Genomic DNA, 22,096 nt, shown 5'->3' with positions numbered 1-22,096 from the left:
GCTGGTGAGCCTCCGATGAGATGGGATGCAGTGTGTGCAGCCTTCCCCAGAGAGGAGGAGGATGTTCCTTGTGCTGCTTTATCCAGGGAGGTCACGACCAGTAATCCCCGCTCTCCAAAGTTGCTCTAAGCCAGCAGAATGAGCGAGTGTGAGGAAAAAAGGACAAATGTTAGTGGTTTCTTCCGCACAGATTTGAGTGGTACCTGCATGCCCAAACATCCACCGTGTTGCTTCTGTAGTGGGTTTATGTCCTGACAATGAGGCTTTTCCATTGCAGCAGCATTGGGGGGTTGTTTTACTTGTGTGGGTTTATTATTTATTTCTGGGTTCTGCCATCCTCTACTGAACAGACGGCACTCAGGGCTGAGTTGACTTTTTGGCATGCGGTGTGGTCCCTGGTGATTCACAGCCCCCAACATCTGTGATTAGACCTTGAACAGAAACGTCTCATGCATGGCCATGGTAGAGCAAACCTGCTCTTTTTCTGAGTAACTGGTAGGAGAACAAAAGGAGGTTTATTTTCTTTCAGCTGTAAAGGTCTACCTTAAATTGAGTAAACTGTTCCCTGAGGGAGAAAGTGTCCAGGTACAGAATGTTCACAAAGGAAATATTCAAAGTGTCTGCCGTGTCCCCGAAGTGTTTGTTTTAAAGTATGAGGGTCAGAGCAAAAAATAGATTATTTTCTAATTTGAAAGCAAAAATACCTCTTGCAGGTGACAGAAAATAAATTGACCTTCTTCAGGCATGATACTGCAGCCCATTAAGTGCACGAGTGCTGAGAAGCCCTGGAGAAGCTGCCATTGCTGAGATGGCTCTGGTCCCAGTGCACAGCCTGGGAGCGCAGGGGGCGGGAGCCAGCCTGTGTCCGAGGCAGCCCCGCTGTGTGCAAACTGTCAATGTTCCACAGTGAAGGAATCGTGTCTGTGGGAATCTGAACACTGCTGGGTTTTATGTGAGGTAGGCTAAGAGCATTGTCATTGACGCTTCAGCAATGCAGGATCCATGCCTGGACTTTATGGGTGTTATTTTTGTGGTTTCTTTCACTGTTGTGAAGCAGCACTTTTGAACCAGTCCCAAGTAAATCCTCGTGATGCAATGGTGACAGCACCTAACTTGCTATGGGCTTTTCTGAGGCCCAAAGGGAACTTCTCTAATGTCAGCCAGCTCAACTAATGTCATTGTGTTCCTGGCTTGGTGCATCCTAGATGAAGATTTTTTAACTTCTTTGTTTCCCCTCCTCACTGACTCTGAAAGCTGCCCACAAATGTGGGTTATCTTAACTCATGCATCACTGCCAATAAATGTAACAGAAGAACATTTTCCAGTAAAATCCTGCCTTTGACTATAACTTTTTGGTTCCTTTGATAAGCAAGGATATAGTTTCATGTGTTCTTTACTACTTGCTGTGAAAGTGGAAGAAAAAGGAAGGACTGGGACAGATGCTCAGACTTGGTTTTCCACAGCAATGTGAAAATGCTGTTGGATGGGTGGTAGTATTCTCCAGAGTTTTCTTTCTCTTTCAGAACAAAACAGTTCAATGTGCTATTTTCATTGCTCCCATTTATCTTTGCCTTGCAGTGTTTCCAGGAACACTGTGCTTATTTGGAAGACTGTTTGATAATGGAAACGTTTGAGTGAGGAGTTCCCTATTCTGACTTACCAAGGATGTGGTGGTGGGCACACCAAGCTCTTCCATACTCATTAGGGTGCAATAAAAAGCCCAAGTTACAGAATCACCTCAAAAGTGCAAGGCTTGATGAGTGTGTAATTTGTACTGCCAGCTGAATTTAGTGCTTTGAGGAAAGCCCATAGACAAAAGTCTTTTTTGGGCTCTGACAGTATCTAGACACTCAGTGAACAATTATAGTGATGTTTAGTTTCAGTGGAATTGGTGTAAAATGTGAGGTCTTAATTTTGCAAGCACAGTTTCTCTATTGCTGTGCCTCCAGGGTGTCTGTCCATCCATCCAGGCTGGCTGAGTCTGAGCTTTCATTGATCACAACTTGCAAAACTGGGTAAAGCACACTGCAGCCTGGCTGTGTAGGGCTGAGCTTGGACTCAGGAGAGCAGGTCCTTAGTTCCACTGTCACGTGCTGGTGATTTGAGTGGGAGAGGATTACAGACAGCATCACATATGATAAAGAATGGGCACAGCTGGAACTTAACCTTGGGAAAACTCCAGCATGCCTGGAATATCCCCATTCGTCTTCAGGTGAAGGGAATAGCTGCTGTTCTCACTCACTGGACTGTGAGTTAGGGCAACAGCGCTTCTGTTTCTCAACTGAACAGTTGTGACCCAGAAATCCTTGAGAAACAGTAAATAAGGAACCCACCTTGGCACTTCTACTGAGTAATTTTTTCTAAAAAAAAAAAAAAAATCTCTTTTAAATAGCATCATTTACACTTGGGAGCTGCTCAAATCCATCCTGTCACATAAATTACCATTTCTGAACTCGGCTGTCAGGAAGTGTCCTCACAAGTTGACATCCATGGGGGCTGTCAGTGGAAGGGGATCAGTTTCGTGGCAAGCAGGAGGAATTCAAGCGGCAAGTGAATACGCTCGTCCTCATGTTACCTCAAGCAGTGAGGGCATCTTAGTCCCGCCAGAGGCAAGCCCTGGTGTGACCTTTGCTCCTCAGACTGCCCTTGTTCCCCTGCACTTGGGCAGCTGTAAGGCTGGGTCTGACATCTGGAGCAAGCCCCGTCCTCCTGCAGCTCAGGCAATTAGAGCCCGGCCCAGCAAGCAGCCCTGGAGCAGAGGCTTCAGGGATATTGTAGTTTCTTTACAGGGATAAAGGCCACAGGCTTTTCTCTCTGCTCTGCTGCTTTCTCCAGCTTTGATGCCGATGCCATTGAAATGAGATTGGCTTATCTGGTAGTGGAGGAGCTGAGCTCTGGCTTGCTGGGAAGGGTTCAAAAGGCAGCACCTACCCTTTGTTGTATTTCCTGCACACTAACGAAGCCCCTGATTTCTGGAGCTACTTTTTAATCCTTGTAGGTTGTATGTTGGTTTTGGCATAGATGCTTTTTTTTTTTTTTTTTTAAATTCCTCCCATTTGAAATATACAGGAGAACAAAGGGAATAAAATGCCAGTCGCCCCACACCCTCCACCCCAAAGAGGGTAATACAAGGGAATTGTAAGGACGCATTCTGGTGAGAACAGTTGTTTGCTGCCAGGAGTTGAAACCCGGAGAGCCGAAGCTCTGTGTTGTCAGCGGCGGGTTCCTGTCTGAGGTGTGCTGTCCTTGGGCTGTGCGTGGGAGCCTCGCTGCAGCAGCACTCGCTGTGATGTCAGCCCTGCATGCACGCGTTTCTAGCCTTCCCCGTGACCACATGGAGAGGGATTTGCAGCAATCCAAACACTGACAGAACTGTATTTGTTGACTTGCAGAAAAGCCTAACTCGTGCTTCTCTGGGCTGCGATCACGTAAGCCGAAACACGATGACTGCTGCCTGTGCTTGCTGGCCTCCCAGTCCTGATAAACCTGTGAAGCAGATTCATTTATTTAGGCCCTGATTCAGCAAAGCACTTAAGTACATGCTTCAGATTTTCTTTCCAGAAAGACTGTTGGCATGCTCAGAGTTTAGCGTGTGCTTAACTGCTCTCCTGAGTGCCCAGCAAACAAGTGATGGGGCAGTGTGTGCTGCTGCTGTGCTCTGCCGGGTGGCTCGCAGGCTGCTGAACTGCGGTATGAAAAATGTATTCATTAATTTGGCTCCCTCCAGTACAGGAGTTCTAGTCTCAGGGTCTGAGATGAGTCTGCCCTTCTGCAGTGAGGTGGGTTGTTTCCATAGCACAGAAAATTTCTTGTGTCTCTTGAATGTTGCACTGATGAGTGCGCCCTTCTTTCAGGGTGTGGGGCAGGGGCAGTTTCTATCAGTGGGTTTGTTTCCTCCCCCACAAGTTGTAAAGAAAAATGTCCAGTGTGTTACATGTGTCTGAATGTCTTGATATTTGTTGTTTAATGTTTTGCAGGATTAATTTGATTCAGCTTCCGTTAACAAGCCCTTCATTTTGAGCAGTTTAGTGCAGCCATGTACCTGTGGGCAGTGTGTGCTCCTGAGTTGCATGGCTTGAGAGCAGTATCAGCATTTGATTTGTTACATTGGGATTTCTTGAGGTAGAAGGGCTGAAGCTACTACACTGTTTGGGCATCTTGGTATAACTGTGTGTTAAGTCAAACCCATCATATTCCATCCCAAGCATTAACAGACCCTCACTTCCCTTGGGAGTCTCAAGCTGTGGAATAGGCACTTAATCCACAAGATGGTTGTATTTCAGTCTGCTCGGAAGAGCTTCTGAGAGTGCATTCTTTCTTATCCCCACCCATATTCTGACCTGTTCTAGCTCGTTTTTAAGAGCTGCACCCAGCTAGTCCTTAGCTCCCTACAGAAGGTTTCTGCTCATCTTTTCCTTTCTTTTGCTTGCTGAGCTCATTTGAACAGGGAGTCCACATATCAGTGAATAGGATTCCTGTATAAATTTGCCCTGTTTACAAAATTGGAATTGATTTAGAGCATCTCTTCTGTACAAAACCCAAAAGAGATGAGCATGGTTAGATGTGCTTTTTTCCCTTCTCTTTGAAGTTTAAAACATGCTTAGCAAATACGACGTTTGCAGTCTCTGTTCCCCACCTGATGTGCAAAAATGCAAAGGTCCTTCCAGAAGCATGGGTCAGACCAAGCTTTGTGCTGATGCCTCAACCTGGATTGCGGGATCTGGGCAAGTTTTGTTATCAACTTGAGTCTAATTAAGCCTAGAAAGTACTTGCAGTGTAGGTTTGAGTGTTGTTTTTTTCTAAATTGAAATAATTCGATCTGTGAATCAAACAGCCTCTGTGCCCCACCCCCTGCTGCTGATGACAGCCTCTTCCCACACTTCTTCCTTGGTAGCATTGTTTCCATTGTTTCTAGCTCCAGTAGGTTTCAGTTACTGATCAGTGTAATTGCAATAACACACCAATAATAAAAGAGGAATTTCAGCTTCCTTTTTTTGTAGTTGAAAGCTTTTCTCCTACGAAAGCTTGAAATCTTAATAAGAGTCACACGAGCAACATCCCGCGCCTGTCAAATGTTTGCAAAAGTGGACGGTCGTACTTTAGGAGGAGAAAGGGTTGGATTTTGGGACCTTGGAAACAGCCCAATTCTATCAGGCGGCAATGGTACAGCTAATATTAGAATGGGAGACTCTAGGGACAGCTTAACATTTTAGTGGATGCCAAGGAAGCCTTCAACTGGAATGCATTGAAAGTTGTTTGTTGTATAACACGAGTTGCTGGAGTCAGAGTAATTCGAGTTGCCTTTGGTCTGGTGGAAAACTACAGCTGTGAGCAATGAGTTAATTTTTTCCGTGTGTGTGTGTGTGGCTTAGATTTCCCTGTCGGGTTTGCTCTTAGTTTTGTAGGCTCTGAATCCATAGAGGAGCGGCTGTGAAGCAGTCGTTTGTCTTCGTGTGCCATCGCCGGAGGAGCGCTGCGCCGGGCACGGTTTAATGGAACACCTTGGAAGCGCGGAGGGCTGGAGGGCTGAGCCGTAGCCTTGTAAATAAGAAAGCCACCGGCTGCTCTTCCTGCCTGAACGTTTCCTACAGAAAGGGGGGTGGGTTAGTTAATGTTAAATTAAAAAAAAAAAACCAAAAAACTAAAGAGCAAAATATTCCCCCATAGCCTGGGAGGGCGTGGGGGTGCAGCCCCCGCCGCTGGCCCGGAGGTTGGGCTGTGCCGTCCCCTCTCGGAGGTCCGGCGGGCCCCTGAGGGTCTCGGAAGGTCCCTGAGAGTCCCTGAGGGTCTCGGAAGGTTTCCGAGGGTCCTGCAGTGTCCCTGAGGGTCCCGGAAGGTCCCTGAGGGTCTCAGGGCTGCGGCGCGCGGCGGGCACCCCCCACAGCCGCTATGAAACAGCCTCTTGTATTGGTCGGCTGCCCGCGGGCGCTGCTGTAACGGCGAGCGCCATTGGCCGTTGGCGCCTCCCATGCGCAGCGCGGCGCGGGCAGTGCCCCTGTGCCCGCAATGGCCGCCGGCGCCGCCCCGCGCCCGCCCGAGCGGGGCCCACGGCTCCTGGCTGATTCTATTTCTCTTTTTCCTGCAGGTTGCTGAAAAGTGCCTTTCCTGAAGCCACCGCTGCTTGGATTTCTGTGTAGGGCTGCCTCTCTCTGCCCCTCGCCCCCCTCTCTGTTTAATTCGGCGTTGCTTGCGGTCCGTGCCCTGACGGCGGCTCCTCCAGCCTTGCCCTTTTTTTTTTTTTTTTTTTTTTTGCTCCCCATTTACACGCAGTTTGCTCAGCCATTTTTTTTTTCCTTCCCCCGACTATGTAGCAAATATTTAAAAGAAAAGAAAGAGGAAAGAAAAAAAATCAGACATCCTTTTGCCTGTTTTGATGCTCGTGAACCATAATTTTTAGAAGCAAGAAATAGAAGGAAAAAAAAACAAACCCGAAGTTTTCTCCCCAAGGACCGAGACCATTCCACAAACTGAAGTGCTGCCAGCAGCATATGCTTTTTGCAAGAATAATTGAAACCATTAACTGGAGAGCACAGAATTCTTTTGAAAGTCTGCCAGTTATTTGCAAGTAACTTTGGCAGTGGCACAAAATATAACACTTGTATTTTAACTTCTACAATTGCACTTTTAGGAGCTGGCCTCTAATTTGATTTTCAGTTGTTCTGATAAGATTTCTATTTTATGATTGGCTTTATGTTTAATTCTTGTTTAAAGAAACACGATTTGACTTAAATGAAAACCTAAGTGCTGATGAATAGGAGTTCTACCAAAGCAACAAGTTAGTTATTTCTTCACGTTTAACTTGAATTCACTTTTTTACCCTTTTTTTAAAAAAAAAAAGAAGAAAAAAGAAGATCAGCAGTAAACACTACCCTGAGGAAGGGTGCGATTGCTTGCATTTTAATTTTTGTTTTTTAATATGGCTGTAAACGTTTCCCTGGTTCGTGATACAAAATGGCTGACGTTAGAAGTGTGTCGAGAGTTTCAGAGAGGGACTTGTTCTCGGTCTGATGCAGAGTGCAAGTTCGCCCATCCGTCACGGAGTTGCCATGTGGAAAATGGTCGAGTTATTGCCTGCTTTGACTCCCTAAAGGTGAGGACTGGAACGCGTGCATTACCTAAGCTTCCTTGCTTTTCCTTCCCTTCCGAGCGGCTCGGTGTGCAGGGGTGTGGGATGTGCAGAACAGCTGTTTGTTGCTCTGCAGGGAGGATGCTGCTGCTGTGGGATGCAGCTCCTGAAATCTAGGCTGAGGCAGACATCGAGTGTGATTGCCTGGAGTGCCAGGCATTGCAGGGAGAGACAGGATTTTTATCCAGGGCATTTTTTTCAGTGGTAGCTCAGGGCTGATACAGCTGTCCCTGAAACAGAGAACACAGGTTGTGGGCAGCAGATGAAATAAGAAGAGGAGAGAGAACTGAAACCCACTGTTTAAGTGTCCAGATCACATCAGCCGTGCATTTGGTGCAGGGATCTGAAATGTGCTTTTAATGAGCAGAAATGAAAGCAGCATTTTAAGATAATGAATCAGCTTTACACGTATTTCCTGGAGACAGAGTTGCAGACGCACTCTAACGCTGTCCTGTAGATGAGGACCAGCCAAAATATTTGGAGAACAACTTTCCCAGAAATGGCTGTTGGGAAAAAGCTTTCTGCGAGGGACACACAAACTAGTTGGCTCTGCCAGGCCTGTTGGAGTTTTGGCTGAGCCTCGTGGCTGGTGCTAGTCCTTGCAGAGTCAGTTTTGGAGGCAGTAAATGGCTCTTGGTTGCTTGTCCCTGCTGGAGCTCCAGGGGTGACTTTCAAAAATACCAAAGACCTGGCCTGTGAGTCAGGGTGATGGGTGGGGAGGCTCACAGGAGGGGGATGTGGGCATCTCTTTCTGGGCTCACTTCATTGTAGTTCTTGGGAAAGGACCATCCACTTTTTTTTTTTCCTTTTTCCAAAATGTGTGACTCCTCAAAAGTATTTTTACTCTGAGACCATATGGATAACTGATAGCAATTGAGAATTCTTGACATTGTGTTTAATGTTTTGACCAGAGTAATTAACCTGTTAAAATTTTTAGAAAGAGTCTGGAAAACTTTACAATCTTAAAAGTTTTCCCTTGAACTTCAACTGTTGCTTGAAAAGATTTGGTTTTATTTTTATGAGCATAATGAGTAACAGAACTGGTAGAGTTTTATATGCAGAGGTTCAGACCAGGACTGAATCTGGACTAACACTGGTTTACCCATTTTGATCTTGTTAGTGGCTTCTTCATATTTTCATTTCTGTTCTTTTTTTCCAAGAAGCTCAGGTTTTCTGTTTGCATTCAGTTTTCCCTTTTTTAATCTGACTATATACAATGACTCTTCATTTTACAGTGACTTTCAAATGTTCATTTACATTGCTGGTTTGCTGACAGCAAGAGAAGCATTTTTTTCTTTATTGAAGGCGGAAAAATCTTGTTCTTTATGCCCTTGAAACTTTTAAATTGTAGCCGGTGGCAGTGCAGATACTTTTAATGAAGAGATTAATATGTTCATATTTTATAGTGTTTATTTGTAAATGGAAAGAAGGATTGTCACGCTGTGGAGGGTAGTTTTGTGCCCTGTGCTGGTGCAGCATCTTGGGGAGGTGTCCCCTGTGCAGCTGCCCAGCTTGGCTGGGCTCTGAGCTGTGCTGTCACCTGGTGTGTGACACTTCCCCACGAGTGCTGTTGGCAGTGCAATTCCTGCAGCACACCCAGGCTGTGTGCCAGCTCCTCTGCACAGCTGGGGCTGGGAGGATGTGCAGGACCAAGTCCAGGGGCAGCTGGGGTTCAAATCCCACCCACTGGTATGGGCAAACACTTCTCCCACTTCAGCACTGGGGATGGGATGGGGCACGCCATGTTAAGAAAACAAACAAAAAAAAAAGTGGAAGGACTAGGGTGTGATCTTCTACAGTTTGGAGTGTTTCCGGTGTAACTGGCTGTTAACTAACGTTCTTGTTGCAGTTTCCTCTTGACGCACTAGCAGATGCCCAGTATGTGCTGGTTAAGTGGCCTGAATTTTTCAGGGAGTAGATTTTTTTGGACTTAGGAAAGCCTCATGGAGGGCTGACAATTCTATCTTTGGGAAGTACTCGAGGAGGGAGAGGTCTGACTGTGGAGAGCGCTTGGCCAAGGGTTGGTGATGGGGCTCTTTCTGCACCCCAGTGCAGATCTGAAAGTGGGTCTTGGAGCACTTCCTTCCTTCAGACCCAGGGGTGCAGCAGCTCTCAGTGGACAGAGCCCTGTTTCTGTGTGCCATGGAGGGCTGCAGGCCCCCATGCTGCAGCCTGAGTGTGTGTGTGTGTGTGTGTAACATCATGCATTTCCCAGTGGAGATAAGGTCTCTGGGGACTAAACCCTCAAACAATGGTTGTTCTGTTCTTGGCCCCAAGCTGGACTTGTAAAGCCCTGTTTGCAGTGGTCTTGAGGGGCTCATGGCTGTAACGGTGGCCAGCCTTACTGGTGACAAACAGTGTTACATTCTCAGACCTGTTCAGAGGGTTTTCGTGCCCATCCTGTGGATGTCTTTGTGCCCAACAGTTGTGGAACAGACCCTCTCTCCTGTGGAGGGCTCAATAGCTGCTTGGTGCTCTCATGTGTTTTCACACCCTGCATTAGCAGAACATCTGTGTTGCTTTCTTGGAGGCAGGATATAGGATGCTTGCAGCTAATAAGTTTTCCCGTTGTCTTGCAGCCACACAGGGCTTTGTTCAGACGTTGCTTATCTGCATCCATTGTGTGCTGCTGTTGCTTGGTTTTTTTTCTCACAGACCTCTTAAGCTCAAACAATGCTTTCATGCAGGAACTTCTGATAACCCAGCGAACAATGGTTTCACCTCACTGGTCAGGTCATGCACAGCATCCATACACTCACTGCATATCCCTTTTTCCCTTTTTCCCCTCAATCTCCCATAGCAGTTCCACGCCTGTTTCGGTGGAAAAAGCCATCCAGAAGCAGTTAAACTGTGTCAGTGTGGGTTGTTTCACAGGTGACTGTGTGCTACCTGTAATCTTGTGGAGAACACACAGGACTCCTTGCAGGTAATGGGGGCCCTCACTGAAGCTCAGGTGGAGGTCACCAGAACATGCTCTGCAGGAACGCTGTGTGCTGTGCAGTGCTTTGGTCATGAAATATCTGGTCTTGATTAGGTTGAAAGTGCAGGGCTGGATCTTGCTGTCCTGAGCTGTGTTTCTTCGAAGGGGGAGTTTGCACATTTGTAGGCAGCAGAAGGAACCTTTCTCAAGCAGATTGATATAAAACATAAAAATAGTTCCTTGCAAGAAGCTGCGATTTGAATCAGATGCCAAGAGAGCTCTCACTCTACTCGTGCATCCCTCCTTGTTATTCTGGAAGCAGCGTTCTCTGAATTAATTTGTGTGAATGGCAGGAGAGGCTGCACTCCTTGATTGCAGGGCAGTCCAGAGGCATAAGAGCCAGCCGTGCTAGGCCACCCTGCTTCCAGAAGTGTCCATGAGGGCTGCTGGGCAGTGACCAGTGCTCCGTGGTACCTCCTAGGCAAGTCCTGTGGCACCTTAGAGACATTCTGAGTAAAGGAGGGGAATGTAATGTCATCCCTGTAAACTGGGGTGGCCTTGGGGTTCATTCATTGCTTCTCTCTTAGGCTCAGTGTGCACCATCCTGTGCAGAGCCAGTGCTTTTTGTAAGGGTCAGGACATGGTTTGCTGGCTTGTGGCAATTCCTGCAAATTGTTTTGGCACTTTGGTGGGCTGCTGATCAAGTCATTAACCTTCCTATTCAGGCTGGATCAGGAGGGCAGGATATAAGCTTGTCCAGCTCTTAGTTCCTGGCCAGAAAGTTATTGCTTGTATTTTCAGTTTCTGATGTTGTCATGAAGGAAAAAAAGCATCATCTTTGGTCACTAATGGAACACAGAGATGGGGCATTAGGAGATGGTGACATATTATGTAAAAATATGGAGGTAGTGCACACCAGGTGTTCAAAGAGGCTTCGATTTATACTGTTCACAGTTTGGGTATCTGCACTGAGGAATCGGGGGTTTTTTAAAAAAAATTTACAAACCCTGCATTGTGAGGTGTGGGCTGGGGGATTTTTTTGTTGTTTTGGGGTTTTAAAATTTTCTTTATGATTATTAATGTGAATTGAAGCTTCAAAGGGCATTTTGAGATAGAAAACAGTGGGGTAAAAAATTTCAGGAATACTTATTTTTACTTTGGGAGGTCTAATATAAAAAACACTGTTAAACTATTGCATGTTTCAAAGCAGTTCTCTATTAAAAAAAAGGTGAATTTTCTGGGAACAGGCATAAAAATAAGTTAAAAGCAGCTTGTCTAAATTGTCTGTTTTCTAAAGGAAGTGTTATTCTCTGGTAATAATATTCAAAGTCCCACGGCAATCTAAAAAGTTCACACTGCTTGGGCAATAGATGTACTATGTGATCTTGAAGCTGATATACCTGAGGCTGTTCCTCACAGTTTTCATGCTAATTTGTACCTGGTTTATGCTGACTTGACTAGAATTATTTCTGACTGTTACTGGTTGGCAATCAAATCTATTTTTTTTAATTTAAGTAAACTCCAAACTAGGAAACAACTAAAAACACCCACTAAACTTAGCATATGGTTACACTTTTAGAGAGGAAGAAGAAAGCAAACAAAGCCATAGTGATATTTTTGGAGACACTCTGACTGCATGTCTCAGCTCAGTGTAATGGAGATGCAAATATTGCAGATGAACAGTGTTGAGCTAAGTCACCTGTGTGACAAACATCCACTTTTCCTTGGTCATTAAGCCATTTACCTATGTGGCAACATCATATTTGCAGCAGCTTTCTGTCCACTCTGGATTCTTGTGTGTCTTATGGCATGTCATAAGTGCTTTTTATAGCTACCAAATCAAACAACTTAAAGTGGGGAAAAATGTATTTAGGCTCAATGTTACTTATAAGAACTGTTAATACTGTATTTCTCTGTTAATTTCTCTGTTAATTTCACCTCTGTTAATAATATTTCTCTTTTTATTTCTCTCTGAAGCAGAGTGGTATTTCAGGGAGAATAGGAGAGCTTGTGAGGAAAAACTAATACAGGCCTGATCCCTTCTTCTCTATGGGTTACAACAAGCTCCATGATTTTACAGCTTAATTTAATTGGTCCACATGCTGTCTATACTTTCTGTAGTATCTTCAGATACTGTATCTGTATCTTCAGAAGTCTTTGGCACATCTGTGGGGTGGAGAGCACTGATGGAGAAGCTCACCTGGCACTGCCTGTGGCTGAGCATCTCCCAGGCCTGCCCCAGTGTCAGGACAGCAGATGCTCTCTGTGGGATCAAGGCTGGTTACTTGAAGATGATGTGTGACCTCTCTAGGCATGTTTAGCTTTCCAGGGAAAGGATACACCTTGTTTCTTTAATCTGCCTAGCCAATCTTTCTGTGGGACAGAGGTCTGTGCACAGCATGTTTGGTTTGTTTAGTGTTATCCAATGGTTTCTCTGGCCCAGTAGTCTCACTTCATTTGTCTGTGACTTTTTGACAGCTGAACCATGACAGATGAGCACTGGTGGGTTTTGCAGTCGTGGTCAAGAGGATTGCTGCTCCGAGCTGTCCCCTTGCTCCTCTGTTGCAGGTTGCTGCCACTGTGGCAGGGTTAGCAGGAGGACAGAGTGCCTTAGGCACTGAATACAAAGTCCAGCACGTGGAATTCCCTTGGTCCTGGCTCTCTGCAGAGCTGCTGGGTGATGAACATGTGTAACTGGAAACAGGCTGGTGTTATCTGGTGACTGTGCTGCAAGAACAGCAATAGACAGGGAGGTGCAAGAAGGTCCTATTCATTGCCAGCCATTTTCCAAGATGTAAGGCAGAGTCCTTCACTGGAATTCCTTGTCTGTGCTCTGAAGCAAGCAGGTGATCTTTGAGGTGTGTGATGGTGACCGAAGAGGTTGCCCTTGTTCTTACATCTACTGGGTCTTTCTGTAGCTGAGCAGCCTCAGCAGGGAACACTACCTTGGTCTTTACATTTACAAGGACATGTGCTTTGTGAAACTTGGTGTTGTCCGTGGTAACATGGCAAGAAAGGTGAGATGTCTGTAGGCTTCCTGGTGCATAGTCTAGTTCTGGTGTCACCCTGGAGGGATGCTCTCTTCTTAGCTCACTGCTTGTACTCCTGCAGAAAGTGGATATTTGGTGACTGGGTACATGCTGTGCAGTGGATGGAGAGCACCATCTGTGCCCCAGACCTCCTGACCCTACGTTTCTCCTGAGGGCTTGCCCACACAGGAGCAGATGCCTTTGCTGCTGCCCGTGTGTAAGTGCCAGTCTCACGTGTGGTGTCACCTGGGACAGGTTCAAGAGGCTGGCAGAGGTGTAGGCACAGGCTGGCATGTTGGGAGGCACTCCCAGTGTGAGGGGCAAGCACAGGAGCACAGTCCTTGTCTGTCTTCCTGCAGCTGATAAATTTATTACAGCATTTCCTTGGGCCTCAGACTTGTGTGCTTTTCTCCTTGAATGTGTTGGAAAGTAGAGCTGTGCCCACAAACTGGTCCTGAGACCACACTTTGGAGGCCAGCCTCTTCAGGGATATGGGCCAAGCAAATTCAGCAGTGGGACTTTGCTGCCAGCCTCGCCTCTCCTCTCCTCACCAGCCAGCCCTGGCAATGCAGGGCCTCTGCTCCTGCCTGCAGCTCATGTTCCCTCGTTCTTCTCCCTGTGGCGTGAGCAAACCACCATCCTCAAAGGCTAAAGCCAGCAGCATTTACATTATTAATATTAGTCAAGAGTAACCTTGGGTTTCTGGTTGGGAAGATGATGGTAAAGTGCTGACTGCTGCTCACACTTGCCTAAAAAAGCAGGAGAGAAATTCTTTTGGGATGTGACTCTAAACCCTTCTGAGCTTCTGCGTGTGCTTAAGCAGATACATTTTGAAACCTTTTATGGGCATATTGCAATGTTCCACTGGCCGTGGCATGCCACCTCCTGCTCCTGAGGCTTGTTTTCCCATTCTAAGGGCAAAGCCCTGCACACCAAGGTTCCGGTTCTGCAAAATACTTAAGCCTGATTTTAAGTGCTGTAGAGTTCTTGTGGGCAGCAAAGAGCTCCTTGTGCTAGAGTGAGCTGTTGCATCAAGTTTTGAGCGTGGGAAGTGGTGTTCTCAGCCAGGCTCTAAAGGGGGAGAACTGCCTGTGGTCATCTCCTCTGCCACCTCTGGCTTTAGGGAGTTTCTGTGCATGCACACCTGGATTTTGCAGTCTTGATAAGCCTGCTGGGATCTGCGAGCACAAGCTCCATGCCCCTGACTGAGTGCAGCTGCAGGGGGATGCTCTGTGAGCTCCAGGGGCTTCCTCTGTGCAGGGAGGAGGGAGATGAGGTGCTGGGTCCAGCTAGCAAGTGGCTGTGGTTCCATTTACCCCTGCCTGCTGTGAGTCAGAAGTTGGCCAAGGGAGCACAAAGGGGGTGGGTGTGTGTGTGGGTGTGTGTACAGTGAGCTCTAGCACCTCAAATGGTGCCATGTTGCAAAATGTGGTACTGCCAAGTTCTTCTAGGGAAGAAGTTCAAGCATTACATCTTCCAGCCCTGATGTGTAGCAGTAGCTGACACTGGGATTGAAATAGAAGCACCAAACCTACCAGTCTCTATGCCTGGACAGAGTCTGGGGCAAAGAGGATGCTTGGCTGTGATGTCCTGTCTTGCTGCAGTGTCAATGAAACTACCTAGGAACTACTCATGCTCTTGATTGCATTAGGCCAGCAAAATAGGCTGGGGGGAAGGTGGTGAAAGATGCCTTCAAGGGGAGTGACTGAATGAGCATGTGGAGTTAGTGGATTTCTTCGGCGGCGTAGCATCAGTTTGATGTAATCCCTTTGCTGACAATAGCTTTCTGCCACTTGGTTCACCCTTCTAAAGGAGGGTGCAGTAACATGCTTTTATGTAATTGAGCTGTTTGGAAGCTTTAAAACAAATATAAACAAGATGTGCCAGGCTTCTTGGAGAGCCCATCGTCTGACATCTCCCACAGAGCATTTCAATAAGTGGTTAGATTTCCAAGTGAGGAGCTGAGCTCTTTGAAAATCTACCCCTATAAATACTGTTTTGCTGGTATTAAAATAAATGCTTTGAAGACCTTGGGTGAATGTTGCTCCACACAGGCAGAGTTTTACTTCTGGTTTATTAATACTGTTTTATTGCTGTTCATAAAACAGTGGGGACCCAGGCATTGACCCCCTTCCTCACCCCATATAGTCCTTGTGCTGTGTCTGATGATGGTCTTTTCATTAGAGGGGAAGGCCAAGGGTTTGGCAAACCAGCTTTCAGAGCCCTGTGATGATGCAGACTTCTTGAAAGTGTTCTAATGTCAGTCTCTGTGCCTAATTGCACTTTTTGACCTCACAGGAGCAGTGCAAATAAAATGTCTGAAGGCTGAGTGTAGCTGAGCTGCTGTAGTAGCAAGACTCTGGGTGTTTTAGACAGGTGTCCTAACTGAGTAAGCATTTCAAACTCTGGCTCCTTCCAAATGAATAGCTATCAAACATGCTTAGTTCTGCAAGCTTACCTGCCTGTTAGGAAAGCTCCCTCTTCTGTAATGGCAGTGAAAATATTCAGCTTAACCATGGCTAATGTGTTAGGATAGTAAAATCTTTCTGCTGTCCACACAGTAGAAAGTACATGGCACAAAGCAATGCTTATCTCTCAGGAGCCCCGGGTTTTGCATCTGTCTCTGAATGTCTGGTTAGCGTTTGGCCTTGGTTTAGGCTTTCAGTGACATGGTTACTTGGTGTACCCAACCATCAGAGGAGCCGGATGCTGGAGTGAGGGATTATTAACCACTAACTCTGTGTTTTATACCGTCTCTGTCTGAAGCCAGCGCCTGGGAATGGCTCGGTGCTGTTCTCTGCGTGCTGCAGCTCTGAGCTGGAATGCTAAGAGCTGGAAGTGCCTTTCTGCAACATTTAGCTTAAAGCTCTGAGGAAGAGGCATATTCCTGAGAGGGCACAATTGGCTTGCTGGGACACGAGCATACTCAAACCAAGCAATTCCCCAAGTTTGTAGTGAAATGTTACGGCAGATGGCCTGCTTACAATACGGGATATTATTAGAACCATGATCAGTGCTAATAAGGTCATTGGCGGTGGGGGAGGAGGTCAGTGTCTGACCTTGTTTGGAAGGTAGCAGCCTGTGCTCTGGGAAGAAGTTTTCCTCTTACAGCAGAGGAATGTGAATGTTTAAAACAAGTTACTTTGTGTATTAATCTGGCTGCACAGTAGAAAGACCCACCACCCAGCCGAGCATAACTGCTGCAGGGGGGCTGCTGGCCCCCACTGCTTGCTGAGGGAGGTGCACAGAGCACTATTAACAAGTGAGGCAAATTCTGCTTAAGTTAACAGTCCTGGGAATGGGAACCAGGAGCAGTTTAGCTGGTCCTCCAGAATGGGTATAGTATCACAATGCATTGCCCAGGTGATTGGTGAGTGGTCTCTGGTTTTGTCTTGCCTCTGACCATACTCTGCATTAACACCACACTTACTTTTAGCTCTTCTCCCACACTGGTGTTGGGAAAAGACCCAAAACAACCATTACAGGTCGAAGTGTTGGAATCCAGCTGAGTTGCATTAGTGATGTCCACATCTCTGCCCAGTGGTACCCACACTAGGTTCTGATGGGGTTAAATCCCCAGTAAACTGAAACATAGTGCTTTAACTCTGTCTCATTACTACTTTTTTGCCTTATCAACTCTGCGGTGCTGTGATCAGCTCTGGATGCATAGTGAGAGGAGACAACTCTCAGAGGGACATTTGGGAAAGTGTGGAGTATCTGGAGGTGCAGAGATGTCCAGGGCAGCACCAACACAGCGGCAGCCAGCGTGCCTGAGAGCACTGCCGGCATGACGGTGCTTTCCTAAGTCCCTGTTATCCCCAGGGGCATGGCTGGTGCTGGGAACAGTCACACGGAGATTAGGTCTTTAAAGAGCCCTGCATGAACTGAGCAGAGTTTGAATACAAAAACTCAGTGTGTAATCCCAGCTGTGTTGACCGATCCCACTGATGAATGTTTCTTCCTCTTGCTGTCCATTCCTGAAGGATCAGAGCATGGGTAAAGATTGCAGCCATTATGTGCTGCTTGATCCCAAATGGTCAGTTCGTGCAGTGTTGTGCTGTGGGCAGTGCTTGGGCTCTGCTCCCAGAGTGCCTTCCATGTGATGCTGCAGAGAGCAAGCCCAAGATGAGTTTGCCAGGAGAAAGCAGGAGTCTCATGGGGTTGGACATTTCAGCCCATGCTGAAATGCACTTTAGTGGTCTAGGGTGGTGGGGAGTTGAAAGCCAGATATATAGATGAGCTTTCATGGAGGGCTTAGAAAGTCATCCAGGTGTGGCAGAGATGATGGTGTTTTAGGTCAGCTGTAGGAAGGAAAGCTGTTTGCTCCCCATGAAGGAATCTTGTTTCATAAACCGGCAGATTTTCAAGACAGAGAGTTGTTGGAGGGAATGTTGCTGCTTCCAAAATATTGTAGGGGAAGGTGTTAAGAGTTGCTCCTGCTTATGCAGAAAGCCTCGCAGATCTTGCTCCCATGGTGCAAGGCTTGTAGCCTTATTCTAATGTCCTGTTTCTTTTTTCTGCTCCATTTCCTTCTCCCCTCTGGGCCTGTTCATCCCCAAGCCCTCCTGCAGCTCCTCATCCTCTTTGTCCCTGTTGTGTTGTCTGCAGGGACTGTACAAGGCAGCCCAGGAAGTCTCTTGCTCTCCTCTCCTGTTGCTTCAGCAGTCATTTTTATTTCTTGGTGCATCTGGTGCCCTTGCAGTTGAAGAGGTAATCATGGTTACTTCCCTGCAGACTTTGACTCCCTGCTGTGTCAGTCCTGTTGCCTGTAAAACCTCAGTGATGTGCTGCAGGGTGGGAGCTGGAGCAAAGCAGGCAGGCTGAGTGACTCCAGTGCTTGGAGCTGGAAAGCCATCAGAGTTGATAAAAGCAAGACAGAGATGTCTGAAACCTCTGAGCTGTGAGGGATGACCTCGAGGGAAGGAGGTGAGGGTAGCTCTGGAGAGGAGCAAGGGAGTGCCCCAAGGCACTTTCCCATAGGACAGGGAGCTCGTGGATGTGGCAGGGACCCTGGCCACCCCTTGCTGCCAGCCCTGTCAGCATCTGCTGGCTGGCACATCACAGCAGAGCGCAGATTACCCCGCACAGCCCGCATCACGCTTGTCACCAGAACCCACTCAAACCGCTCTGCGCCATCACTGGGAGAGTTGAGTGGGGGGAAAAAAAATCCCCTGGGGGCTGAGAGACAAATGGGGAGGATCACTTTTAGCTAGCAGTGCAGAGGTGGGATGGGCAAGCTGCCGGGAGGCATCAAGGGCATCACAGCTGCAGCAGCCCAGCGCAGAGCAGCTGGAATGCAGTCTGGGTGTTGCTGAGGCTTCCCCTGGCTGCCTGGGGTTTTTCCACGAAGTCTAGTGTATTTAGACTGAAAACTCTTCAGGCTGGGACTGTCTCATTTTCTGTTTGGGTAGTAATTGGAGCAGGACCCTGAGCTGTAGCATTGATGAGTATTTGTATTCCCACAGCCAGAAATCCCCTGCTGCGGCCTTGTGCGATAAAGCACAGATTGAATTAAGAGGATTTTCATTGTTGTTTTGTGTTTCTCTGCATGGGTTTTTGAAGAGTCCACAGTAATATAAAATCTTTAGAAGTCTTTACTTGGAATAGAGCTCACATTAGGTAGGACAAAAACACTACTGAAAATTGGGGTTTTTTTCTGTTTTGATTGTGCCAATTCTTGGAGAATGATTTTAAGCATCCTTTCAGTGCTTAGCTCAATCAGGGGTAGAGTGTTAGCACTTTTCTTAATTTTTCTTTTTTCGCCTGTATCAGAGGCACTTGAAGAAAAGTTTGTGCAGGGATTTCCGCTGGGGCCCTGTCAGAAGTCCATCTATCTCGGTTTAAACTAGTTAGAGCATTTTTCTAGAGTGTTGGAGTGTTCGCTTACGTAGGCACCGGTCCTGCTGCATTCCAGACTTGCTAATGACCCTGGAGCTTCTTTGCAGCTACTCCTCTCACGTGGCAGAGAGACTGCAGATGTCCTCAAGAAAGGTCACTCTTCCTTGCAGAAAAAAATCCCTCCAATCCCTCCTACCCCCATCTATATGGTGCCATCCCACCTAGAAACAAATTAACATTTGCATTGCAGCTGACTCATCCTGACTGTGTCCGGTGAGGGCAGCGAAAGGTCTTTTTCTTGTTGCCCTTTTAGGAAGGGATTGTGCTGCATCTGAAGGTATCTCTTGTCAGTAGTAAAAGCAAAATGCATGAGGTCAGGTGTCCGCTGCTTAAGGAAGTAATGTTTAAGATTACTTTTTAATAGAAAACAGCCCTCAGAAGATAACCCTTTCATTCCTTCTCATATACCCTTCTCATATACAAAAGGTTGAGCATCTCAGGGAGTCTGTACTGCACTGGTGAATGGGACAAGCAGCTCAGGGCAGGGTTTTGGAAAGCAGAGCAGCAATATGGGAAGGACAGAAAAACTCCATGGTAATTTCATCAGTTTGCTTTTGTGCCTCAGGTCTGAATAGGCAAGCACATCCACATGGATATGCTTTAGTTGCTTCTGCCTCCCCCAGCTTTTCTCTTGAGCTCTCAAACCTAAATAAGTGAATCTGGCGGTTATTAAAAACACAGACAGCAGAACACCAAGCAAATGAAAGCCCTGATCAGTTCCATTCCTGTTGGTCAGCTGGGACAGACAGACAGACACACATGTATGCACACGCAGGACACATTCCTTTCTTAGCTGTTCTGGCACTTACACCAGTGCTGCTCAGAGGAGAATTTAGGTCAGGCCAAAAGTTGCATCCCACAGGAGAAAGTGGATACGTACACCTAACTAGGCATACAGCCTTTTCAGTGTCCTGTCCTACAGCTCTTATTACAGGCAAGGGAACAGATCTCATCTGCAGCTACATGGAATTAACCTCTCAGCAGCTGAAATCATGGTTTCTACAAAATCCATTATCAGTTAATCCCCATTTCTGGCATCACGTGGAGAAAGCAGACCACTCTTGCTAGATTTTGAGGTCTTTGAGGTGTATGTTGGTGTGGAGACCTAGAGACCCTGAATTTTGGGCATCTAGGTCAGCATGGAATACAGGGTCAGCAGAAAAGCCACCTTGAGCAGTCTGGTTTGCAGCCTCTGCTTTGGGTTACTTTTCTGGGAAGGGTTTGTTACTTGAGTGTGCTGTTAGGAACAAGAGCATGGATCTGCTTTGGCTGAGTGAGGTTGGGAGTGTGAATCTGCACAGACCCTCACGAGACTAGATAACAGACTATGGGAACGGGGACCTGTGAGGAGTGTTGTAATTAGAACAGGTAGAAGTTTTGCTCTGGCCAAGGCTGTTGTAATAAATCCATTTTATATTAACAGGTTTTCAGATGTTGGCACACAACTGGGCATCGTGTTCATTAAAGCTGTCTGCCTGTGTGGCACTTGTGACTAGTGCATGTGAACTGCACCTAAATATGTCTCACTAATTGCAGTTTTATCCCAGAATTGTTGTTGCCAAATTCTCCTTTTGCCCATAGAGGTGTCAGTGTATTATCTTTGGCATTGTGAGCCCATCGTGTTTACCTCTATGGAAAAAGGTCTGTCCTGTTGCCACCACAGCTTTCTGTGCTTCTCCTTGGGCTCAGCTCCTAACAAACAATCACACTGCCTTAACCTCCCTTTCACTTCAGATGGCAGCAAATATTGGTCACATATCTGCTTTCTAGGGCCAGGTGCTGCTTAAAGAGCATTTCTGAAGGTGTTTTTTAAGAGAAAAATCCCCTCTGTGACTTAAATGTGCATATGCTACTGGCTGTAATAAACAACTCACTAAATAGATCAGTCTGCAAAAGCTGACCGAGGTGGAATATTTGCCTAGGGCAAGGCAGGCTTTCTTTTTATTTTTGCCTGGTTTTTTTCTTTCTTTTTCTTTCTTCCTTTCTCTTTAAGCCTTGCTGCCTCCTAGATGGAGAGCCGTGATTCAATGTCACTTGGCCTGAATGTCCTCTTTGGAAGCCAAGGCCCGTGTGTGATGTGTGGTCCTTGCCTGCTGTGCCTAGCAGGCTGCAGGAGCTCTCTTGAAGGTACTTTTTGTATCTGCACCTTTAATCCTTTGACCAACAGCAAGTTCATTATACTGTGGGCATGAAATCTGAGGCCTGGCATGGACCAGAAAGCTTTGGGGTCCTTGCTCAGAGATGAGTGAGAGCTTGTGGAGTTGGTGGCACACAGTCAGCCCTTTCCTGGTAGCTTGGTAGCTTCTCTGCAAAGCCAGAGCAGAGGGGAAATGTGCTGCTGTGCACAAATCTGCCTGGCACGTGTGGCTGAAACAGGAGCACAAGGGCAAAGCTTGGTCTTTGATGAGCTGAACCATAGTCAGAGAAAATAGCTGGGCACATCAGTGAGCCATCAGGGTGAAGTGCAGGGTGAGCTGGCTTTGTTTTCTGCTGTGGGGCAAATCCTAGCCAAGAGCAGAAAGGTGTCCTGTGCCTTGGAACATCAGACCCCTGGCTCTGACAGATGTCAGGGAGCAAATCCTGTGTTGGCTGCTGAGGCCATCACCCTCCTTTATTGCTGCATCTGCCCTTGCCCTGCAGTCACCTCCTTTGTTGGCTTAAGCTATTGCACGGAGGGACTGTCGTGTCATGTTCTGACATATCTTGGTGTTTCCACCTGAAGGGTGGAACGCCGGATTGGCAGAGTCCAGCCACATCCTTTCCTGCTCAGGGCACTGCTGCATCACCCCCTGGCAGCCCCACAGTAGTTGAGACTGAAGCACATCCTGCACAGTTATTTTTTCCAGGCTGAAGATTCTCCCTGGAAATGGTTAGTCCAGACGGAATTAATTTATTTTTTTTAAGTTTTTCATTGTCTTTTGAAAACCAGGAATCTGTTTGTGCCCATTAAGATGTTGCTTTACTCAGAAAGCAACAACACAAATAAAAATTGGAGTAATCCTCAGTTGGGAAATGGTTGTATTTAGCTAAGTTCTTAAAAAAGCCCAACTAAACCCAGCCACCTCCATACCTTTTTATTTACAATTTCGTTTTGTTTCCAAAACACTGAGAATGAGGTTTTCT

The 22,096-nt window shown here is 46.8% G+C and overlaps 1 protein-coding gene across 9 annotated transcripts in view; it reads left to right on the top strand.

Annotated features, from left to right (window-relative positions):
- MBNL3 (muscleblind like splicing regulator 3) overlaps window positions 1-22,096 on the top strand; it is a 93,804-nt gene that overhangs the window by 28,322 nt on the left and 43,386 nt on the right. For 8 of the 9 annotated variants that reach the window (XR_014852250.1, XR_014852251.1, XM_085060549.1 and 5 more), the window contains exon 2: window positions 6,086-7,090. The exons of the other annotated variant lie outside the window; for it this stretch is intronic. Coding sequence is in view for 6 of the 8 variants with exons in the window: in XM_085060549.1 (XP_084916675.1) it covers window positions 6,917-7,090 (174 nt within the window). In the remaining 2 variants the exon portion in view is untranslated. The remainder of the gene's footprint in view (window positions 1-6,085; window positions 7,091-22,096) is intronic. 9 annotated transcript variants of the gene reach the window in all.

Source organism: Lichenostomus cassidix, chromosome 4A, assembly GCF_008360975.1.
Source record: "Lichenostomus cassidix isolate B80296 chromosome 4A, HeHo_3.0, whole genome shotgun sequence".
NCBI lineage: Eukaryota > Metazoa > Chordata > Aves > Passeriformes > Meliphagidae > Lichenostomus > Lichenostomus cassidix.
The sequence above is the reverse complement of the archived record's forward strand: the minus strand, read 5'-3'. Positions and strand labels throughout refer to the sequence as shown.